Source organism: Scyliorhinus torazame, chromosome 16 (assembly GCF_047496885.1).
Source record: "Scyliorhinus torazame isolate Kashiwa2021f chromosome 16, sScyTor2.1, whole genome shotgun sequence".
Lineage (NCBI taxonomy): Eukaryota > Metazoa > Chordata > Chondrichthyes > Carcharhiniformes > Scyliorhinidae > Scyliorhinus > Scyliorhinus torazame.
The window spans coordinates 132,656,837-132,681,408 of record NC_092722.1 but is presented as its reverse complement, the minus strand read 5'-3'; the positions used below and the strand labels follow the sequence as shown (position 1 = coordinate 132,681,408).

At 43.4% G+C, this 24,572-nt stretch overlaps 1 protein-coding gene across 2 annotated transcripts in view; it reads left to right on the top strand.

The window, feature by feature from the left end:
* btaf1 (BTAF1 RNA polymerase II, B-TFIID transcription factor-associated) overlaps positions 1 to 24,572 on the top strand; it is a 232,324-nt gene that overhangs the window by 2,138 nt on the left and 205,614 nt on the right. For both annotated transcript variants that reach the window (XM_072479095.1, XM_072479094.1), the window contains exon 2: positions 17,052 to 17,175. In XM_072479095.1, the coding sequence (XP_072335196.1) occupies positions 17,052 to 17,175 (124 nt within the window). The remainder of the gene's footprint in view (positions 1 to 17,051; positions 17,176 to 24,572) is intronic.

Genomic DNA, 24,572 nt, shown 5'->3' with positions numbered 1-24,572 from the left:
TCATCATTGTAAATCTTTGCACCCTCTAGAGGTTCTATATTTCTTTTCATAATACAGCGACCGGAACTGCACATAGGCAAGTGTTTGATTGGTTTCTTATTTCTTTTAAATATTACATCAGGGTTCAAGCTCTCGGTTTACAGGGAGAGGATTATGTCGATAGCTTTAGTGTGTAGTTTGTGGCAAGGCTGAAGCCAATGGTTTCCATCTGACATAAACCTCTGCTGAACCAGTGTTGGATGATAATGAGGACTCTGACAATTTAGAGATAGTAGAGGGGTAAAGAGAACTGGTGGTGAGGTAAAGGCAAATGAATTCAGCAGGCATGTGGGAACTGATGCTATTTTCAGATGATGTCGCCTGGGAAACAGAGGCTAGATCCGTGGGAGACACCAGAGGTAATGATGCGGGAACAGGAAGTGACGTATTTACAGATGATTTACAGGCTGTAATTGGATTGGTAGTTGTGGAACCGAGTGCAGCCCCACATAGCTGGACAATGTGGAGAGTAGTTGATGTGATCAGCTGTATTAAAAGCTGCAGACTGGTAAAGCAGGAAGAAGAGCGATAAATTTGTCACAGTTGCCCAAGGTGCTATTTGTGACAACTGTTTTGGTTCTGTGGCAGCAGCAAAACCTAATCTGAGAGATTTAGTCATGGAATTTCAGGAAAGATGGACTGGATTTGGAAGATGGCATCAAGGTTTGTTTTGTTTTTGTGGTGGGGAATGATGTTTGCAAATTTGGAGGCGACAGTACATGAGGCGTGAGAACAGTTTTAACAATAACATAGAAGCAAGAAGTGAAGATGGGTGGTCAATAGTTTAGTGGGAATAGGCTTGAGTTATCAGGAGGTGGATCTCGGGGGACAAGATGAACCCGCCTTAAGAGGACATTTGACCTGGTGAACTGGATGAAGGGGGAGAAGACGTTGGCTCAGAAACCAAGTGACAAAAAACGCTGAGGCTTTCGTCGCTAATGGGACCGCAAGATTTGAGCTATTGTAGTGAATGAAGAGCTGGAGGCTTTATAGTAATTTTGAAAGGCAGTTGCATGTGAATTTGGGAAAGGTTTTATTCCCGGAGGTATCACCAAGTTCTCCTTGATTCAGGACATTATGCTTGACACTACACTATGTCATTCATCTACTCACCTACATATTTTGTTAATTTTTTTTTTGAATTTACTTTTGAGCTGCTTTTTTCATTTCCACTTCCCTGCAGTTTGCACCAAAACTAAAACAACGTAACTCCTCTAACAAATACCCTAATATTCTTCCCTTCAGCCAATTGACAAGCCCCTCGCACCTTAAACCTATGCCCCCTAGTAATTGACCCCTCTACCCTGGGGAAAAGCCTCTGACTATCCACTCTGTCTGTGCCCCTCATAATTTTATAGACCTCTATCAGGTCGCCCCTCAACCTCCGTTGTTCCAGTGAGAACAAACCATGTTTATTCATAGCTAATGCCCTCCATACCAGTCAACATCCTGGCAAATCTCTTCTGCATTCTCTCTAAAGCCTCCACATCCTTCTGGTAGTGTGGCGACCAGAATTGAACACTATATACTCCAAGTGTGGCCTAACTGAGGTTCTATACAGCTGTAACATGACTTGCCAATTTTTCTACTCAATGCCCCGGCCAATGAAGGTAAGCATGCCATATGAATTTTTGACTACCTTCTCCACCTGTGTTGCCCCTTTCAGTGACCTGTGGACCTGTACACCTAGATCTCTCTGACTTTCAATACGCTTGAGGGTTCTACCATTCACTGTATATTCCCTACCTGCATTAGACCTTCCAAAATGCATTACCTCACATTTGTCCGAATTAAACTCCATCTGCCATCTCTCCGCCCAAGTCTCCAAACGATCTAAATCCTGCTGGAACCTCTGACAGTCCTCATCGCTATCCGCAATTCCACCAACCTTTGTGTCGTCTGCAAACTTACTAATCAGACCAGTTACATTTTTCTCAATCAATTATATATACTACGAACAGCAAAGGTCCCAGCACTAATCCCTGTGGAACACCACTAGTCACAGCCCTCCAATCAGAAAAGCACCCTTCCATTGCTACTCTCTGCCTTCTATGACCTAGCTAGTTCTGTATCCACCTTGCCAGCTCACCCCTGATCCCGTGTGACTTCACCTTTTGTACCAGTCTACCATGAAGGACCTTGTCAAAGGCCTTACTGAAGTCCATATGGACAACATCCACTGCCCTACCTGGATCAATCATCTTTGTGACCTCCTCGAAAAACTCTATCAAGTTAGTGAGACATGACCTCCCCTTCACAAAACCATGCTGCCTCTCACTAGTACGTCCATTTGCTTCCAAATGGGAGTAGATCCTGTCTCGAAGAATTCTCTCCAGTAATTTCCCTACCACTGACGTAAGGCTCACCAGCCTGTAGTTCCCTGGATTATCCTTGCTACCTTTCTTAAACAAAGGAACAACATTGGCTATTCTCCAGTCCTCCGGGACATCACCTGAAGACCGTGAGGATCCAAAGATTTCTGTCTTTGGATTCTGTCAAGGCCTCAGCAATTTCCTCTCTAGCCTCCTTCAGTATTCTGGGGTAGATCCCATCAGGGGACTTACCTTAATATTTTTCAAGACGCCCAACACCTCGTCTTTTTGGATCTCGGTGTGACCCAGGCTATCTACACCCTTTTCTCCACATCCACCAATTCCTTCTCTTTGGTGAATACTGATGCAAAGTATTCATTTAGTACCTCGCCCATTTCCTCTGGCTCCACACATAGATTCCCTTGCCTATCCTTCAGTGGGCCAACCCTTTCCCTGGCTACCCTCTTGAACATTGCTAAGAATAGATATTCCTGTAATGCAGGATATGTTAGCTGTTTAGTAAGGAGAGTTTTTGCTTTTTCAGTATTTAATCCTGAAAGTACAGTGAAGCTCCCAGCCATGTCAACATTCAAATAATTGTGCAGTATTTTTTTGCAGTCTTGGTTTTAAATAATGAGACCAAAACAATACTCCAGACATGGCCTCAACAATGCCCTGTAAAGTCGCCATAGTCCCAAATGACCATAGGCTGCTTTCCCCTTTGAGGGAAAGAGTGACCTGGTGGTGATTTAACCTGAGGATCACACCTCTGACAAGTGGGTGGTGATTTAATCTGAGGATCACCACACCTCTGGCAAGGTTGAGAAGGCAGAGCCTTCATGAATAACCTCACAAGATGTGGGAATGAACCCGCACTGTTGGCCTTGCTCTGCATCACAAACCAGCTGCCCAGCTAACTGTGCTAAACTGGCTCCCTGCACAATTTCTCTTTCCCACAACCATGTTGATTCTGCCTGATTGCATTGAGATTTGCTAAGTGCCCTGCTATAACCTCCTTAATAATAGATTCAAGCAATTTCCTTATGCCAGATGTTAGGCTAACTGGCTTGTAGTTTCCTGCTTTCTATCTTCTTCCTTTCTTGAATAGAGGAGTTCCATTTTCTATTTTCCAAGCTGATGGGACCTTTTTCAGAATATGGAAATTTTTTAAAATTAAAAACAACACAGCACCCACTTAAAAGACCCTTGGATTAAGTTCCATAAGAACCTGGGAACTTTTGTTCTAACCGTTTTCTCGGTACACTTTCCCTGGTGATTGTAAGGTCTGAATTCCTCCCTCCCTTTCACCTCTTGATTTACAATTATTTATGGGATATTATTTGTGCCTTCAAAAGTAAAAACAGATACAAAATATCTTATTTCCCTTTTTCCATTAATTCCCATATTCACTCTCTCTCTTTCTCGAGAACCGACGCTCACTTAAATGCTCTTTTCCTTTCTAAATATCTGTAAAAACTCTTATTATCTTATTTCTAGCTTGCTCTTTCTCTTACTCTTAATTTATCCTTCAATTTTTTAGTCATGTTTTGCTGTTTTCTTGATTTGTTTATTGTCACGTGTACCAAGGTATAGTGAAAAGTATTTTTCTGCGAGCAGCTCAACAGATTATTAAGTACATGAAAAGGGAATAAAAGAAAATACATAATATTGCAACACAAGGTACACATAACACCAGCATCGGATGAAGCATACAGGGGTGTAGTGTTAATGAGGTCGGTCCATAAGAGGGTCACTTAGGAGTCTGGTAACAGGGGGGAAGAAGCTGTTTTTGAGTCTGTTCGTGTGTGTTCTCAGACTTCTGTATCTCCTCCGATGGAAGAGTGAGTAAGCCAGGTGGGACGGATCTTTGAATATGCTGCTCGCTTTCCCCAGACAACAGGAGGTGTAGATGGAGTTAATGGATGGGAGGCAGGTTCATGAAATGGACTGGGCTGTGTTCACAACTCTCTGATGTTTCTTACGGTTTTGGGCCAAGCAGTTGCCATACCAGGCTGTGATGCTGTTGTGCTTTCTTGGTGGTAGCGACGACGTGGGTGTACCCCTAGGAATTTGAAACTGCTAACCATCTCCACCTCGGCCCCGTTGATGCTGACAGGGGTGTGTACAGTATTTTGCTTTCTGAAGTCTGACCTACCACTAATCTTTCTGATCTACCACTAATCTTTCCAGAACTGAATGCTTTTTCTTTCAATTGGACACTACCTCTAACCTCTTTAGTTAGCCACAAATGATGCATCTTTCTCCTGGAGTCTTTCTTTCTCAGTGAAATTTAGGTTTGCTGCATGTTATGAAATATCTCCTGAAATATCTTGCAGCACATCTCTACTGATTGATCTATTAACCCATTTTCCTAGTTTACTTTAGCCAGTTTGTGCCTTTTATTTTAATTTCGAGTAGCCAATTATTTTTCTCTTCCAATTAAGGGGCAATTTTAGTGTGGCCAATCCACCTAACCAGCACATCTTTGGGTTGTGGGAGTGAAACCCACGCAGATATGGGGAGAATGTGCAAACTCCACATGGACAGTGACCCAGGGCCGGCATTCGAACCTTAGTCCTCAGCGCTGCAGTCCCAGTGCTAACCACTGTGCCACATGCCGCTCTGTTCATGCTCTTTATAATGCCTTAAAACACTTATGCCCACTCTTTTCCTCAAACTGAAATTCAATCATGTTATGGTCACTGCAACCTCAGGGTGCCTTTACTATGAGGTGATTAATTGATCCTGTCTCATTGCACACTACTAGGTTTAGAATTGTCTGCTCTGGTTGGCTTTAGTCCATGCTGATCTAAGAAACTGTCCAAAAACACTCTGCACTCATCTTCCAGGCTACTTTGTCAATCTGTTTCATCCAATCTAGATGTTGATTTAAATCACTAATGGCTACCACCCTACCTTTCTCACAAACCCCCATTATTGCTTCCTGTAAACCCTGTCCTATAGTGTAATTTCTGTTAGGGAACCTATAAATTACTCCCACAGGTGACTTCTCACTGTTGCTATTTCTTATCTCTATCCAACTGATTCTACATCTTGATCTTTAGAACAAAGGTCACCTCACTATTGTACTAATGTCATCCTTAATTAGTAGAACTAACCACCCCTATTCCTAGCTTCCTGTCCTTCCAATATGTCATGCCCTTAAATATAATAATCTTTGTTAATGCCACGTGGAGGCTTACATTAGCACTGCAACAAAGTTACTGTGAAAATCCACACTCTGGTGCCTGTTTGGGTACACTGAGAGAGAATTCAGAATGTCCAATTCGCCAAACAAGCATGTCTTTCGGGACTTGTGGGAGGAAACCAGAACGCCCGGCGAAAACCCATGCAGACACGGGGAGAACATGCAGACTCCGCACAAGACAGTGACCCAAGCTGGGAATTGAACCCGGGCTGGTGGTGCTGTGAGGCAACAGTGCTAACCACTGTGCTACAGGCCTCACCCAAGGTCATCTTCAAGCCATGTCAGATCATACATTTTTATTTCTGTTTGAACTGTCAATTCATCTGTTTTGTTATGTATACTGTGTGCTCTCAGATACAGAGACTTTAGCACAGTCCGTTTATAATTTGTGCAACCTCTGGTCTTCTGACATACACTTAAGCTTGTAAACTCTATACCTTCCTGCTGCGCTCTATTATCATTACCAGCATTGCTATCGTGTCCTCGCCCTTTAATTTAACACATCTTCTTCCCCTCCCCTTGATCCCTCACCCCCTTCTATTTAGTTTAAAGCCCTCTCGTGGGTGGCATGGTGGCGCAGTGTTTAGCACTGCTGTCTCATGGCATCGAGGACCTGGGTTCGGTCCCAGTCCTGGGTCACTATGTGGAGTTAGCACAGTCTCTGTCTCTTGTGTCTGCGTGGGTCTCACCCCCACAACCTAGATGTGCAGGGTAGGTGGATTGGCCACGCTACAATTGCCCTTTAATTGGAGAAAATAATTGGGTGCTCTAAATTTTATATATTTTTTAAAAGCCCTCTCTACCACCCTAATTTTATGACTTGCCAGAACACTGGCCCCAGCATAGTTGAGCCGAAGATCATCCAACAGTACAGCTCACACTTCCCCAGTACTGGTGCCAAAGCCCATGAGTCAAAATCCATTTCTTCCATACCAATCTTTGAGCCATGTATTCAAGTGTCTATTCTTATTTACCCAATGACAATTTGCTCAAAGGTCAGGTAATAATCGAGGGATTTTTACCTTTGAGGTTCTGCTTTTTAATTTGGCATCTAACCACTTATGCTCGCTAAAGCAAAACTTGTTTCCTAGTCCTAGCTATGTCATTGGTACCTATGTGAACCATGGCATCCAGATCCCCTCCACCCCACTACAAGTTTCTCTCCATCCCAGAGTAGATGCACTGGGTAGGTAACACAGCCTTCTAGATTATCACTACTTACCAGAGCTCACCCACCCCACCCCCAATCGAATGGATTCCTGTACCATTATGGCATGATCAGTTTGCTCAACCACCCTGCTGTCCCCATTTTTTTCCTATACAAGCTGCAAGAACCTTAGACCTGTTGGACAATTGCAGGCTGAGGATCCTCTGCTTCTACCTTCTCAGGTCCTATACCTGCCTCACTCGAAGTAGTATCCTTCTGTCTCTGACCATGGATCAACTCTGATCTAAAATATTAGGCCCTCACGACTTGAAATTATATGGCGTCTTATGCTTCCTTGACTGCCCAGAGGTTGCTTCTAAAGTGTAGTCACCATTTAGTAGAAAAATGTGGTAAACCATTGAGGACTACAAGATCCCAATAACAGCAAATTAGGTAAGTGACCCAAAACATTATAGAATCCCTACAGTAAAGAAAGAGGCCATTTGGCACATCAAATCTGCACCAGCCCTCGAAGTAGCACCCTACCTAGGCTCCCCCCAAGTCCATAACCCCACCTAACCTTTTGGACACGAAAGGGCAATTTAGCATGGCCAATCCACCTAACCTGCACACCTTTGGATTGTGGGAGGAAACTGGCGCACCTGGAGGAAACCCACGCAGACACTGGGAGAACGTACAAACTCCACTCGGACAGTCACCCAAGGCCAGAATTGAACCCCGGACTTAGCGCTGTGAGGCAGTAGTACTAACCACTGCCACCAATCTGTTTTATGTTTTATTGGTTGAGATAAATGTTCATAGAATTTACAGTGCAAAATGAGGTCATTGGCCCATTGACTCTGCACCGGCCCTTGGAAAGAGTACCCTTCTTAAGCCAACACCTCCACCCTCTCCCTGTAACCCCATCTAACCTTTTGGACACTAAGGTGCAATTTAGCATGGCAAATCCTCCTAACCTGCACATCTTTGGACTGTGGGAGGAAACCCACGCCAACACGGGAGAATGTGCAAACTCCAGGGACAGTCATCCGAGGCCGGAATTGAACCAGGGACCCTGGAGCTATGAGGCAGTAGTGCTAAGCACTGCCGCCCAGGACATTGGAGAAATCCTGTTGCATTTCTTCAAAAGTCTACGTAATCCTTTACATCCACCTGAACAGGCAAACAGGAACTTTCAGCATTTTATCTGAAAGATGTTAGCTCCAAAATTGATGTTGCTTCTTACAAGCTGACATTTGAGTGCAGTTTTATGATGTGAGCAAATCCTTGAGTGAGGTTTAAACCCACAACTTTCTGAGGTGCTGGCCAGGCTGATATTTTAAAATAATGCATTTGAAAGGTGTGCCCAAAAATTATTGATTAACATTTTATTAAAAATCATAGTAGACTACCATCATAGTGTTAATACTGGAGGTACAGTCTTGCCAGTTTGATATTGGCTGTAGATAATATGAAAATTTACTCTCGAGTTCACTGCCAAGGAGAAATTAGACCTTTTAAAAATGTGCCTTGCTCAGTCAAAAGCTACTTTCGAATTATTCATCACAGCAGCAATTTTAAGCCTAACATTCTTTGCTTTGGGTGTTCACTGGTTTTCCACTGGAGGGAATGAGCTGCTAGTATTGGGGTGGGGGGGGGGAAAAATGTTTTCTACCCTATCACAAGTCCCTGTATTGGACAAGTTCAGGTATAGAACAGATGCTGGCCGAGCCTGTGACACCATGGTTCTGGGAGGGAGGGGAAGTGGTGTACTGCAATAAATGCTGGCCAAACCAGCGATGCCCACATCCTGAGAATAAATTTTTTTAAACACCAGTATGACTTTATCAAGATTAATTTGGTGTTTTCTAGTGAGATTGCCAAGTGCTTGAATATATTAATGAAGCATTAATTTCACTGAAGAAGTGGTTCAGACTTTAGAATCTTAAGCTGCCTTAAAACTTGTGACTATGATAGATATGAAAGAACCATAAACAGGAGGGGCATCATTATGCCCAAGAAGCAATGTTCCCTGTAAAATGTTATTATGTGGCCAGTTTTTCAATGGGCTGGGTAGAAGTGCAACTATATAAGCTTTGTCCTTGTGACAAAGGGAGCTCATAGCATGCAGCATGAAACCTTCCAGTAGATGGTGCTCATTTGGGTTAGCCATAATAACTTGCTCTGGGTGATGCTTTGTTGCCTTGAGTATGGGCTGCCTTTGGAAACCTAGTCCCAAGAATTGGAATCCTCGGTTTTAATAAATGGACCATGGATGAAATAATGCTTACTATTAGGTCACGTACAGTCTATTCCTGATTTGATGAAAACAGAAAATGCAGGAAATAGATCAGGCAGCATTTATGGAGAGAGAAATAGTTCATGTTTTGTGTCATAGAACATAGAACGATACAGCGCAGCACAGGCCCTTCGGCCCACGATGTTGCACCGAAACAAAAGCCATCTAACCTACACTATGCCATTATCATCCATATGCTTATCCAATAAACTTTTAAATGCCCTCAATGTTGGCGAGTTCACTACTGTTGCAGGTAGGGCATTCCACGGCCTCACCACTCTTTGCATAAAGAACCTATCTCTGACCTCTGTCCTATAGCTTTAAACTGAGGGGTAATAGATATGTCCCCTCGTGCCAGCCATTTCCACCCGCGGGAGAAGGCTCTCACTGTCCACCCTATCTAACCCCCTGATCATTTTGTATGCCTCTATTAAGTCTCCTCTTAACCTTCTTCTCTCTTAACGAAAACAACCTCGAGTCCATCAGCCTTTCCTCATAAGACTTTCCCTCCATACCCGGCAACATCCTGGTAAATCTCCTCTGCACCCGCTCCAAAGCTTCCACATCCTTCCTATAATGCGGTGACCAGAACTGTACGCAATACTCCAAATGCGGCCGTACCAGAGTTTTGTACAGCTGCAACATGACCTCATGACTCCAGAACTCAATCCCTCTACCAATAAAGGCCAACACTCCACAGGCCTTCTTCACAACCCTATCAACCTGGGTGGCAACTTTCAGGGATCTATGTACATGGACACCTAGATCCCTCTGCTCATCCACACTTCCAAGAACTTTACCATTAGCCAAATATTCCGCATTCCTGTTAGTCCTTCCAAAGTGAATCACCTCACACTTCTCTACATTAAACTCCATTTGCCACCTCTCAGCCCAGCTCTGCAGCTTATCTATGTCCCTCTGTAACCTGCTACATCCTTCCGCACTGTCGACAACACCACCGACTTTAGTGTCGTCTGCAAATTTACTCACCCTCTAGGTCATTGATAAAAATGACAAACAGCAACGGCCCCAGAACAGATCCTTGTGATACGCCACTTGTAACTGAACTCCATTCTGAACATTTCCCATCAACCACCACCCTCTGTCTTCTTTCAGCTAGCCAATTTCTGATCCATATCTCTAAATCACCCTCCATCCCCAGCCTCCGTATTTTCTGCAATAGCCTACCGTGGGGAACCTTTTCAAACGCTTTACTGAAATCCATATACACCACATCAACTGCTCTACCCTTGTCTACCTGTTCAGTCACCTTCTCAAAGAACTCAATAAGGTTTGTGAGGCATGACTTACCCTTCACAAAGCCATGCTGACTATCCCTGATCATATTATTCCTATCTAGATGATTATAAATCTTGTCTCTTATAATCCCCTCCAAGACTTTACCCACAACAGACGTGAGGCTCACCGGTCTATAGTTGCCGGGGTTGTCTCTACTCCCATTCATGAACAAAGGGACCACATTTGCTATCCTCCAGTCCTCTGGCACTATTCCTGTAGCCAATGATGACATAAAAATCAAACCCAAAGGCCCAGCAATCTCTTCCCTGGCTTCCCAGAGAATCCTAGGATAAATCCCATCAGGCCCCGGGGACTTATCTATTTTCAGCCTGTCCAGAATTGCCAACACCTCTTCCCTACGTACCTCAATGCCACCTATTCTAATAGCCTGGGTCTCAGCATTCTCCTCCACAACATTATCTTTTTCCTGAGTGAATACTGACGAAAAATATTCATTTAGTATCTCGCCTATCTCTTCAGACTCCACACACAACTTCCCATCCCTGTCCTTGACTGGCCCTACTCTTACCCTAGTCATTCGCTTATTCCTGACATACCTATAGAAAGCTTTTGGGTTTTCCTTGATCCTACCTGCCAAATACTTCTCATGTCCCCTCCTTGCTCGTCTTAGCTCTCTCTTTAGATCCTTCCTCGCTACCTTGTAACTATCAATCGCCCCAACTGAAACTTCACACCTCATCTTCACATAGGCCTCCTTCTTCCTCTTAACAAGAGATTCCACTTCTTTGGTAAACCACGGTTCCCTCGCTCGACGCCTTCCACCCTGCCTGACCGGTACGTACTTATCAAGAACACGCAGTAGCTGTTCCTTGAACAAGCTCCACTTATCCAGTGTGCCCAACACTTGCAGCCTACTTCTCCAACCTATCCCCCCCCAAGTCATGTCTCATGGCATCATAATTGCCCTTCCCCCAGCTATAACTCTTGCCCTGCGGTGTATACTTATTCCTTTCCATCACTAACGTAAACGTCACCGAATTGTGGTCACTGTCCCCAAAGTGCTCTCCTACCTCCAAATCTAACACCTGGCTTGGTTCATTACCCAAAACCAAATCCAAAGTGGCCTCGCCTCTTGATGGCCTGTCACTATATTGTGTCAGTAAACCCTCCTGCACACATTGTACAAAAAAACGACCCATCTAATGTACTCAAAATATATCTTTTCCAGTCAATATTTGGAAAGTTAAAGTCTCCCATAATAACTACCCTGTTACTTTCGCTCTTATCCAGAATCATCTTCGCCATCCTTTCCTCTACATCCCTAGAACTATTTGGAGGCCTATAGAAAACTCCCAACAGGGTGACCTCTCCTTTCCTGTTTCTAACCTCAGCCCATACTACCTCGGAAGAAGAGTCCCCATCTAGCATCCTCTCCGCCACCGTAATACTGTTCTTGACTAGCAGCGCCACACCTCCCCCTCTTTTGCCTCCTTCTCTGAGCTTACAAAAACACCTAAACCCCGGAACCTGCAACATCCATTCCTGTCCCTGCTCTATCCATGTCTCCGAAATGGCCACAACATCGAAGTCCCAGGTACCAACCCATGCTGCCAGTTCCCCTACCTTATTTCGTATACTCCTGGCATTGAAGTAGACACACTTCAAACCACCTACCTGAACACTGGCCCCCTCCTGCAAAGTCAAATCTGTGCTCCTGACCTCTATACTCTCATTCTCCCGTGCCCTAAAACTACAATCCAGGTTCCTATGCCCCTGCTGCATTAGTTTAAACCCCCCCCCAAAGAGCACTAACAAATCTCCCCCCCAGGATATTTGTGCCCCTCAGGTTCAGATGTAGACCATCCTGTCTGTAGAGGTCCCACCTTCCCCAGAAAGAGCCCGTTATCCAGAAATCTGAATCCCTCCCGCCTGCACCACCCCTATAGCCACGTGTTTAATTGCTCTCTCTCCCTATTCCTCATCTCATTATCACGTGGCACGGGCAACAACCCAGAGATAACAACTCTGTTTGTTCTCGTTCTGAGCTTCCATCCTAGCTCCCTGAAAGCCTGCCTGACATCCTTGTCCCCTTTCCTACCTATGTCGTTAGTGCCAATGTGGACCACGACTTGGGGCTGCTCCCCCTCCCCCTTAAGGACCCGGAAAACACGATCCGAGACACGATGTCGGTGACCTTTCATCGGAACTGAGGAAAGTTTAAAAATGTAATAGGTTTTGAGCAAGTGAATGGAGGAGGAATAAGAAAGAATGATGGACAGGAAAGATGATAAAAGCTTTCAAGGTTCAAAAGTCAAAGGCAGCGATAATGGGTATAATAAAGAAACAAATGATGCGTTTAAATGATATCTCGGTGCCTGGTTAGCTGTAGTCCGAAAACGAAGACCCTGTGAAAGATACGAGAGAAAACTGAACCTGCAATAAAATGGGGCATAGATTATCTAGAATTGTTAATGTTGAGTCCAGAAGGCTGTAGAATGCGGAGTTGAAAGATAAGGTGCTGTTCCTCCAGCTTCCGTTGAGCTTAATTGGAACACTGTAGCAAGCCAAGGACAGGAACGTTTGAGTGGGAGCAAAGTAGAGATTTGAAGTGACAAGTGACAGGAAGATTGCTGTTTCATTTGGAAGAAATGTTTGGGGCCCTGCATGATGATAAGGAAAGAAGTAAAAGGGCAAAGTTGCATTTCCTCTTCCTGCATGGAAAGTGGCTTGGGAAGGGGTGTTGGGGATTCCTGAAAATGTACCAGGGTACTACAGAGAGAAAGTTTCCTTGGAAAGGGGAGATGTTGGTAATAGCATCAATGCACATCCTCCCCGTGTGTGCGTGGGTTTCCTCCGGGTGCTCCGGTTTCCTCCCAGTCCAAAGATGTGCAGGTTAGGTGGATTGGCCATGATAAATTGCCCTTAGTGTCCAAAATTGCCCTTAGTGTTGGGTGGGGTTACTGGGTTATGGGGATAGGGTGGAGGTGTTGACCTTGGGTAGGGTGCTCTTTCCAAGAGCCGGTGCAGACTCGATGGGCCGAATGGTCTCCTGCTGCACTGTAAATTCTATGATGATAATCCTGGAAGTGGCGCAAGTGGCATTGCATAATCTATTTGATATAAAAGCTGGTGGAGTGGAAGGCAAGGATCAGAGTACCCTATCATGGTTCTGGGAGGGAAGGGAAGAGGTGAGAACAGAAGTGTGTAGAAAAAGACCGGATATGGATGGAAGGACTTGTCAACCAACCACCGTGCAGGGGGAATCCTCAGTTCAGAAGTAGTGACTCGTTCTTTTTATTTCCAGCATCAGTATTTTCTCCTTTCATTATTCCTGATTTAAGTTGAGTTAAATGTTGTAAATAAAGTGGGAGCTGGGTTTTTTTCAAATTAAATTACTGGATAATATGAATTGAGGAATTTTGAATTAAGCGATAACATAGTGAGCCAAACCCCTGGGCTAGATTGATTGGATTCTATGGTACTGAGGCAGCTAGTGGTATTGAGTATGTTCTACAGATATGTTTAAGGAATTCTTGGAAACTGAGTGATAATTGTGCCTTTGCCCTATCATGGGTTATCATCCAATGAGAAACTGGTGTCCCTGGCAACCATAGTAAGGTGTCCTGGAGTAATGAATATTGGACTAGCTGAATAAATGTATAACTAACTATTGAGAAGGTTTTAAGTATAAAATGAACCAGTAAGCTTTAAAAGAGAAGGATCATGTCTGGAAAATTTACTGCAGTTATTTGAGAGTCTAAACCTTTCAGGTGGGAATGGGGGGCTTAATTAGGTTTCAGCAAAATATTTATACCATGCCAGCTGACAAATTGGCCCCGCAAGGTTTGAAAGTATGACACAGTGGAAGTGATTTGGAAAAATGGACCAAAATTTGTGTGTGCAGAGGGATCAACAATTTTTTACATGGAGCTCAATCGAAATATGAAGAAATGACTAGTGGGCTGCTTTGAGGTCATTGGTACTGGTGCTGTTTTACTTTCAATTGGGACTAGTATATACATATCCTAAAAGCTAGGAAATCTAAATTGGCTGCAGTGGTCTGTTTGGTCCTGTACGTGAAGTATATTTTTGTATGCTTGGATCAAATAAGGTCCGTGAAATGGATAAAATCACAACTCTAAAGTTGCCTAGTCGCTAATGGCCAGTGCCACTATAGGAGGACATTGTAGGCAGACCCTCCTGGCAAAGGTATTGTGTTGTTACAAACTCCGTAGAAACCATTAACAGTTTAAAGTTGAATTCAAACATCTAGTTATTAGCTAAAAGATGAAGCGTGTGATGAATTGAGGAAATTGTTATATTTTGTTGTAGTAATGTTATTCTAAAACCTGGGTTCAAATACATGCAGTATGTCTGCTAAAGCTGTAATTAAGATGTTGTAAAAGTGAGATAATCATTGATTCAACCCGCTTGCTTCTTTACAAAGAGATTGTTAACAAAATATTGTTTATGTTTTTGGACGCTCCCTCGGGTGTAAATAATTAACGAGGGATGGTGTTTAGTTCTAGCTAAGCAGGTGATGGAACATCTTAGCAGGATACAGATGATGTAATTAATGGGAGGAGCCAGATCTATCTGTGCTTTTGGCAGTTTGACCATTGGATTTGAGTCTGACAAGACAGAAGTCTTTTCAGGTTGTTCCTGAAAGGGTCACTCTCTAAAGGTCTATACAGCGAACAGCAAGTAACCCTGAATGCTAACTTTATTTATGAGTAGATTTTGAACTGTATTGTGTAGCTTGTTTGGAATAATATATAGTGAAGGTGTAGGGCAAATGTTTTGCTTTTGCTGAAGAACTGTTAATTGTAAAGCTATTCTGTGTTTAAAGTTTGTTTTAACATGAAATATACATATTTATCAGTCAATTGGATTGGATTTGTTTATTGTCATGTGTACTGAGTTACAGTGAAAAGTATTTTTCTGCGAGCAGCTCAAACAGATCATTAAGTACGTGAAAAGAAAATACATAATAGGGCAACACAAGGTACACAATGTAAATACATAGACACCGGCATCGGGTGAAGCATATAGGTGTGTAGTATTAATCAGGTCCATCCATAAGAGGTTGTTTAGGAGTCTGGTAACAGCGGGGAAGAAGCTGTTTCTGAGTCTGTTCGTGCGTGTTCTCAGATTTTTGTATCTCCTGCCCGATGGAAAAAGTTGGAAGAGAGACTAAGCCGGGTGGGAGGGGTCTTTGATTATGCTGCCTGCTTTCCCCAGACAGCGGGAGGTGTAGATGGAGTCAATGGATGGGAAGCAGGTTCATATGATGGACTGGGCTGTGTTCACGGCTCTCTTGAATGAGCAGTTGCCATACCAGGCTGTGGTGCAGCCAGATAGGATACCCTCTATGGTGCATCTGTAAAAGTTGATTAGTGTTAGTGTGGACATGCCAAATTTCCTTCGTTTCCTGAGGAAGTATAGGTGCTGTTGTGCCATCTTGGTGGAAGTGTTGACATGGGTGGACCAGGACAGATTTTTGGTGATGTGCACCCCTAGGAATTTGAAGCTGTTAACCATCTCCACCCCGTTGATGCTGACAGGGGTGTGAATAGTACTTTGGTTCCTGAAACTGGGCTGAGGTTTCCTTTCCTCACAGTTTTACAAATTGCAAGTGGTTTGGGGTTTCCTGTCTGGTATCCTAATGAAAATTGGGGTCTGGTCTGGTATCCTAACCAGCGCCAAGATTTTGTGCTTTAACATGATGTTTACTGTATTGATGACTAAACTATTGGTGAAACACTATCTTCATTTCTGCTTTTAATGACAACCAAATAATTCAATTCTGTTATGTTACTCAGTCTGTTAAGTGGACATCCAATTTCCTGGAACCAATCCAACGTGTTCTGCTGCTCATGAGGGTTTACTTCTCTTTTCCTTTCCCAATACAATATTCCATCATGAGAGATTTCACTGAATATTCTCCCTCTAGCGTCAGCTACGCAAACTTTGGAACTTGGTTCTAGCTCCTCACAAAATTGGTCTTCAAAGTGAACACATGTTCCCACTGCAGGGTGAATGATAAGAGTCAGCATTTCATCATCTGACTGTAGGCCTGGCTAATGTCTATCCAGCTTCTAGTTGGATGTGGACGACACCAGGTCAAATACCACAACTGCCCTTCTGCCTATGCTATCTCTGGTTTATAGGGAAGGCTGAAACTTGGTCTCAGATGGCTTCCTCTACACTCCTCTCCATGGAAACAACAGCTGCAGCAGCTGGGACACACGCCCACAACCTACCCGCAGGTCGCGCCCCCGACTTTGAAGATCACTGCACTAGCTGACTCCTTTCATTTAATATTCCCAGATTTTTAAGCAATACGATTTGGGACAGCTGCAGGCCTGAAATCCTCACTGCTGCAGTTCAAACTCCGCTTAGAAAGTATGTCAGAATGGCAATCTCATGGCACAGGTTTCAGTTGAAAAGTGGAATTTGCACCTTTTTTAAGTGGCTGGATTTAATCATGGATACTAAATGGCACTTTCTGTCCTTCTCTGTAGCCTTAATAGGACTTTGCTAAATGGTGGGTGAGTAGGTTTCATGGTCTAATTTCTGATTATGGCTTTGATACAGAGGTATAAACTCACCAGCTACTTCACAGCTATCGAGTCGCACAGAAGAATTTAAAAAACGTTGACTTTATTTTTAAAATGCTTCAACTTTGTTAAAATTTGTGCAATCTGCACTAAATTCATTGCAAAAATTATGAAATTACCAGTATGTTGAATTGAAATGCTAAATAACTGTTTTTCTTTTCAATAGGCTTGATCGTCTCTTTATTTTACTGGATACTGGGACCACGCCAGTAACTAGAAAAGCCGCAGCTCAACAGTTGGGCGAAGTAGTTAAACTTCATCCTCATGAACTGCACAATATGTTATCCAGAGTAAGATCGTTTATTTTGATCTAAAATTTGTATGTAAATGTGTCTTCAGTTATGGAGTTTAATTTTTTTTACATCTAAAATATTTGGCTACTACAAAAACTACCACCTTATGAATTTACACACCATTCATTGTACGTTTTGAAGTAGTTTGTATAAAGATCAGCAGAATATTTTCAATACCGTTGGGATGGTCTCCACCTGAATCAAGCTGGGACCAGTGTTCTGGCGAAAAGAGTAAATAGGGTGGTCAATAGGAATTTAAACTAGAGATTGGGGGGGGGGGGGAAGGGAAAGTCAGGGAACCAAGAGGTGAAGTAATCAGTGGGAAGCGTAGCTGCTTAGGAATACAAAAAGGCACGAAAAGACAGAACTCCGGAGAGGTTACGATAGTCCCCATCTCACAAAATATGACAGTGTATGGAAAGGCTCAGTAAACCAAGGTCCCACCACACTAAGAAAACAAAAAGGGACGGTCAATAGAGAATTAAAGGTGATATATTTAAATGCGCGCAGTGTACGGAACAAGGTAGATGAGCTTGTGGCCCAGATTGTGACTGGCAGGTATGATGTGGTAGGAATCACAGAGACATGGTTGCAGGGGGTTCAGGACTGGCATTTAAACATCCAGGGATTCACAACCTATCGAAAAGACAGAGAGGTAGGCAGAGGGGGCGGGGTTGCCTTGTTAATTAGGAATAAAATTAAATCAATAGCACTAAACGACATAGGGTCAGATGATGTGGAGTCTGTGTGGGTAGAGTTGAAGAACCACAAAAGGCAAAAAAAACATAATGGGAGTTATGTACAGGCCTCCTAACAGTGGTCAGGACCAGGGGCACAAAATGCACCACGAAATAGAAAGGGCATGTCAGAAAGGCACGGTCACAGTGATCATGGAGGACTTCAATATGCAGGTGGACTGGGTAAATAATGTTGCCAGTGGACCCAAAGAAAGGGAATTCATTGAATGTTTACAGGAGGGCTTTTTGGAACAGCTTGTGATGGAGCCCATGAGGGAACAGGCCATTCTGGACTTAGTGTTATGTAATGAGCCAGACTTGATAAAAGACCTTAAAGTAAGGGAACACTTAGGAGGCAGTGATCATAATATGGTAGAATTCAGTCTGCAATTTGAAAGAAAGAAGGTAGAATCAGATGTAAAGGTGTTACAGTTAAATAAAGGTTACTACAGGGGCATGAGGGAGGAACTGACGAAAATCGACTGGGAGCAGAGCCTAGTGGGAAAGCCAGTAGAACAGCAATGGCAGGAGTTTCTGGGAGTAATTGAGGACACAGTACAGAGGTTCATCCCAAAGAAAAGAAAGGTTATCAGAAGGGAGATTAGGCAGCCATGGCTGACAAAGGAAGTCAGGGAATGCATCAAAGCAAAAGAGAAAGCCTATAATGTGGCAAAGAGTAGTGGGAAGTCAGAAGATTGGGAAGGCTACAAAAACAAACAGAGGATAACAAAGAGAGAAATAAGGAAAGAGAGGATCAAATATGAAGGTAGGCTAGCCAGTAACATTAGGAATGATAGTAAAAGTATCTTTAAATACATTAAAAACAAACGGGAGGCAAAAGTAGACATTGGGCTGCTCCAAAATGACGCTGGTAATCTAGTGATGGGAGACTAGGAAACAGCTGAGGAACTAAATAAGTACTTTGCGTCAGTCTTCACAGTAGAAGACATGAGTAATATCCCAACAATTCAGGAGAGTCAGGGGGCAGAGTTGAATATGGTAGCCATCACAAAGGAGAAAGTGCTAGAGAAACTAAGAGGTCTAAAAATTGATAAATCTCCGGGCCCAGATGGGCTACATCCTAGAGTTCTCAAGGAGATAGCTGAAGAAATAGTGGAGGCGTTAGTTATGACCTTTCAAAAGTCACTGGAGTCAGGGAAAGTCCCAGAGGATTGGAAAATCGCTGTTGTAACACCCCTGTTCAAGAAGGGAACAAGAAAAAAGATGGAAAATTATAGGCCAATTAGCCTAACCTCGGTTGTTGGCAAGATTCTAGAACCCATCGTTAAGGATGAGATTTCTAAATTCTTGTAAGTGCAGGGTCGGATTAGGACAAGTCAGCGTAGATTTAGTAAGGGGAGGTCGTGCCTGACAAACCTGTTAGAGTTCTTTGAAGAGATAACAAATAGGTTAGACCAAGGAGAGCCAATGGATGTTATCTATCTTGACTTCCAAAAGGCCTTTGATAATGAAATGAAATGAAATGAAAATCGCTTATTGTCACAAGTAGGCTTCAATGAAGTTACTGTGAAAAGCCCCTAGTCGCTAAAAATAGATCGTGAAATATTCTAGTTTTATGCTTGTATTTGCTTTAAAACATTATTTTGTACCTGAAAGGTTGACAGAAAGTTTTTCAAAACTTGGATACTTTACTGCATATTCAAAATATTTTGTACAAGAGTAAAAGAACAAGTGATGTAACTGCAGACTGTTTAAAACTTCAGTGTAAAGTTTGGAGAGTTTTGAATTTGATTGAGACAATGCAGGTGGACATCTGCTCTGCCTTCTCCCTATTTAGAAGTATTGGCGAACGATTTTGTGTTTGATCCTTATTCTGAATTCTCCCTTTGTGTACCCGAACAGGCGCCGGGTGACTAGGGCCTTTTCACAGTAACTTCATTGCAGTGTTAATGTAAGCCTACTTGTGGCAATAATGAAGATTATTATTATTAGGTGAGGGTAGCACGGTGGCACAGTGGGTTAGCCCTGTTGCCTCACGACGCCAAGGTCCCAGGTTCGATCCCGGCTCTGGGTCACTGTCTGTGTGGAGTTTGCATGTTCTCCCCGTGTTTGTGTGGGTTTCGCCCTCACAACCCAAAGATGTGCAGGGTAGGTGGATTGGCCACACTAAATTGCCGCTTCATTGGAAAAAATGAATTGGGTACTCTAAATGTTTTTTTTTAATTATTAGGAGGTGATCGGATGTGCAGATGAGGGTAGTACAGTAGATGTAGTTTATGTGGATTTCAGCAAAGCTTCTGACAAGGTCCCACATAGGAGACTGATAAAGAAGGTAAAAGCACATGAGATCCTGGGTAACTTGAAAAGTTGGATCCAAAACTGGCTTAGTGGTAGGGGCAGTGAATGGTGGTAAAAGGCTGTGTGACTGGAAACCGGTGTCCAGAGGAATCAGTGCTTGGTGAAATGAAAAATGAAATGAGAATCGCTTATTGTCACAAATAGGCTTCAAATGAAGTTACTGTGAAAAGCCCCTAGTCGTCACATTCCGGCGCCTGTTCGGGGAGGCTGGTACGGCAATTGAACCGTGCTGCTGGCCTGCTTGGCCTGCTGTAAAAGCCGATGCCTCACGGGAGACTGCTGAGTAAAATAAGGGCCCATGGTATTTGAGGCAAGGTACTAACATGGATTGACGATTGGCTGTCAGGCAGAAGGCAGAGAGTTGGGATATTAGGTTCTTTTTCGGAATGGCAACCGGTGACGAGTGGTGTCCCGCAGTGTTCAGTGTTGGGGGCCACAGCTGTTCTCTTTATATATTAACGATCTAGATGACGGGACTGGGGGCATTCTGGCTAAGTTTGCCGATGATACAAAGATAGGTGGAGGGGCAGGTAGTATTGAGGAGGTGGGGAGGCTGCAGAAAGATTTAGACAGTTTAGGAGAGTGGTCCAAGAAATGGCTGATGAAATTCAACGTGGGCAAGTGCGAGGTCTTGCACTTTGGAAAAAAGAATAGAGGCATGGACTATTTTCTGAACGGTGACAAAATTCATAATGCTGAAGTGCAAAGGGACTTGGGAGTCCTAGTCCAGGATTCTCTAAAGGTAAACTTGCAGGTTGAGTCTGTAATTAAGAAAGCAAATGCAATGTTATTTATCTCGAGAGGCTTGGAATATAAAAGCAGGGATGTGCTTCTGAAGCTTCATAAAGCACTAGTTAGGCCCCATTTAGAATACTGTGAGCAATTTTGGGCCCCACACCTCAGGAAGGACATACTGGCAGTGGAGCGGGTCCAGCGGAGATTCACACGGATGATCCCAGGAATGATAGGCCTAACATACGATGAATGTCTGAGGATCCAGGGATTATATTCATTGGAGTTTAGGAGGTTGATGGGAGATCTAATAGAAACTTACAAGATAATGAATGGCTTAGATAGGGTGGACGTAAGGAAGTTGTTTCCATTAGCAGGGGAGACTAGGACCCGGGGGCACAGCCGTAGAATAAAAGGGAGTCACTTTAGAACAGAGATGAGGAGAAATGTCTTCAGCCAGAGAGTGGTGGGTCTGTGGAATTCATTGCCACAGAGGGTGGTGGATGGAGAGAGAGCGCGGGTAAATGGAGTTGAAATCAGCCATGATTGAATGGTGGAGTGGACTCGATGGGCTGAATGGCCTTACTTCCGCTCCTATGTCTTATGGTCTTAATATTTTGTTTGACAAGACTAGAATGGAAGTAGGAATTATGCAGGTATGAAGGAAAAGAAAACCCATGAGTTTCCACTGCACAATTGCCTTCCTAGCTCCATATTTTTTTAATAAATATTTTTATTCTCCTTTTTCACATTCTCTCCTAAATTTACACCCACGAACAATAAACAATAATCAGTAACAAATATAATGTCAATCCTCATATCAACAACAAAAATCCCATCCTTCCACCAACCCCCAACCAACTGCCCACATGTTAACATAACCAAATAACAAAAAGGATTCAGGAATCACCCATAGTCACTATTAACACAATACAGTGCCCCCAACCCCCTAATGTTCGATGTTATCCAAGTGCATAATGAATAATGCCCATGAATTGTAGAACCCCCCATCCTTCCCCTCAGTTCAAATTTAATCTTCTCAAGAATCAAGAATTCCAACAGATGCCACACCAGGGCACAGGGTGGAGAGGTTGCTCTCCATTCCAACAGGATCCGCATTTGGGCGATCAACGAAGCAAAGGCTACAACATCTGCCTCTGCACCCGTTTCCAACGCCAGCTGGTCTGACACCCCGAATATGGCCTCCCAAGGGCCAAGGTCCAGTTTCATGGGCGCCACTTTAGAGATTACCCTAAAAACCTCCTTCCTGTAATCCTCCAGCTTTGGACAGGATCAAAACATATGGACATGATTTGTGGGTCCCTCCCCGCAACGTTCACACGCATCTTCTACCCTCTCAAAGAGCGGACTCATTGTCGCCCTTGTGAGGAGTGCTCTATATACCACCTTCAGTTGTATCAACCCCAACCTAGTGCACGAGCTGGAGGCGTTCACCGGAGCACCTCACACCAGAACCCTCCTCCACACCCTCCCCCAACTCTTCCTCCCACTTTTCTTTGATCCCTTCCAGTAGTGCCTTCTCCTCTTTCAAAATAGCCCCGTAAACCGCCGCCACTACCCTTTCTCCAGTCCCCGTCGTCAGCACCTCCTCCAGCAATGTGGAGCTGCACCGGGAAGCTCTGTATCTCCTTCCTGTCAAAATCTCAAACCTGCATGTGTTTAAATATTTCCCCCTGCCCCAGCCCATACTTAGCTCCCAGCTCCTTCAATCCTGCAAACCACCCCCCAAGAAACAAATCATTTTAGTGTCTTGATCCCCTTCTCCTCCCATTTCAGAAAATTTCCGACCCACCTCCCTGGCTGAAATCTGTGGTTGCCCCCGAATCGGCATTTTCCTTGACTCTGCCCCTAACCCAAAGTGTTGGCGAAAGTGCCTCCAAATTCTCAATGAAACTTCATATTTTGTGAAGTTGTTCAAGATTTAAAATTCGCTAACATTCTAATTAAAATCTGAAGGAATAACATTTGTAGAAATGAAAATCACATTTTACCTTTTACCAGAGAAGTTAACTTCAGGTTGTAGTTGACTTCAAAATTACCGTTGCAATGTTAATATTGTGTCAGTCCAAGTCTGTATTTAATGGTAACAGTAGGAGTCCATATAATATAAACTTTATTGTTTCAGAAATAAGTCGCTATATCATCATAAAGGATTTTTGTAGGGTAAAAATGTTTCAAAATATCTCATCAACATGTTGATAACTATGGGTCACTAGTTTTGGTCAGGATGGCGAATAACGGTTATAGTGAGGCTATCGGTGCTATTAAGGCGTAAATCAGGCAGCAACTTCTGGCATTGACAGGTCCATAATTGGATGCAGAAATCGCAAGTTCGGGACAGCATTGCTGTCTCATGGCGCCGAGGTCCCAGGTTTGATCCCGGCTCTGGGTCACTGTCCATCTGGAGTTTGCACATTCTCCCCATTTGCGTGGGATTCACTCCCACAACCTAAAGATGTGTAGGGTAGGTGGATTGGCCACGCTAAATTGCTCCTTAATTGGAAAAAAATGAATTGGACACTCTTAAAAAAAATTTTTTTAAAGAAATCGCAAGTTCTGCTCTTCCATAAGCTTCACTATATTGAGATCTCACCAAGAGCTTCAGCATTCAAATACACAAAGGACGTAAAGTTGCAGTATTTTTAGATATCCTATAAGACTGCCAGGAAAGGTTGGGGTTTGTTCATTTAAATTAATTTTTAACATCCTAATCTCTACCAAAGAACCTCCCCAGCAAACTGTAAATTACATTTTACAAGTGTGGCATACTATTCATTCAGATGGCAATGTTTCATCGGCTTTTCGGCTAAGTTGGCTGATTTTAGAATTATGGTTCACTTCAAAAATATTTTAATACCATGTTCAGGTAACATTTAACTAGCTTTAGAAACACAGTTTGGCTGCATTGGACGATGGCTAGTGTGACCAGATTTTCAAAAGTGAAAACCGGGACACCCTAAGGTAATGCTCCCTCACAACATGAATAAATTTCCCTTTGCAGCTCCAAGTGCAGCAGCTTCTCCATTTTCATCACGGAACTACCTGAAACAAATGAACTGGCCATAACTGGGTATCTTTTCTTCTTTTCAAAGTCAAGTCTCCACCAACTCCTGAGGAAACCATGTGCGGATATAAATAATTCTGACATGTGCCACATGTTTTCTACCCACCTCATCCAGCAGTGCCTTTCACGTGTTATCCAGAAATGTAATGTCGCACTGCAGAGAAAAGCTAAGTACTGGGGCAAAGAATCACACAATCTGCACAGGCCATGGAGCAAAGTGGCCCATAAAAGGCACCACCTGTGGTTCAGGTTGTGGGGGGGGGGTTTGCATTCAGTAACCTAACTCAGTTCAAACTCTTTCCACTCCTGCAAACTAAATCGGAAAGCTCAAACCAGGACATTTGAACCATTTTGAGGAAATTGTCGTGACACCAGAACATTTAATGAAAATGCAGGACTGTCCTGGCAAAATCAGGATGACCAATCACCCTATGTGTGCGCTCTCATACTTCATGTTTCAGCAAAATGAAGAAAGCTTTGCTTTGTATCTGGTTTGCTTCCGTGAAATAATGTAGTTCTAA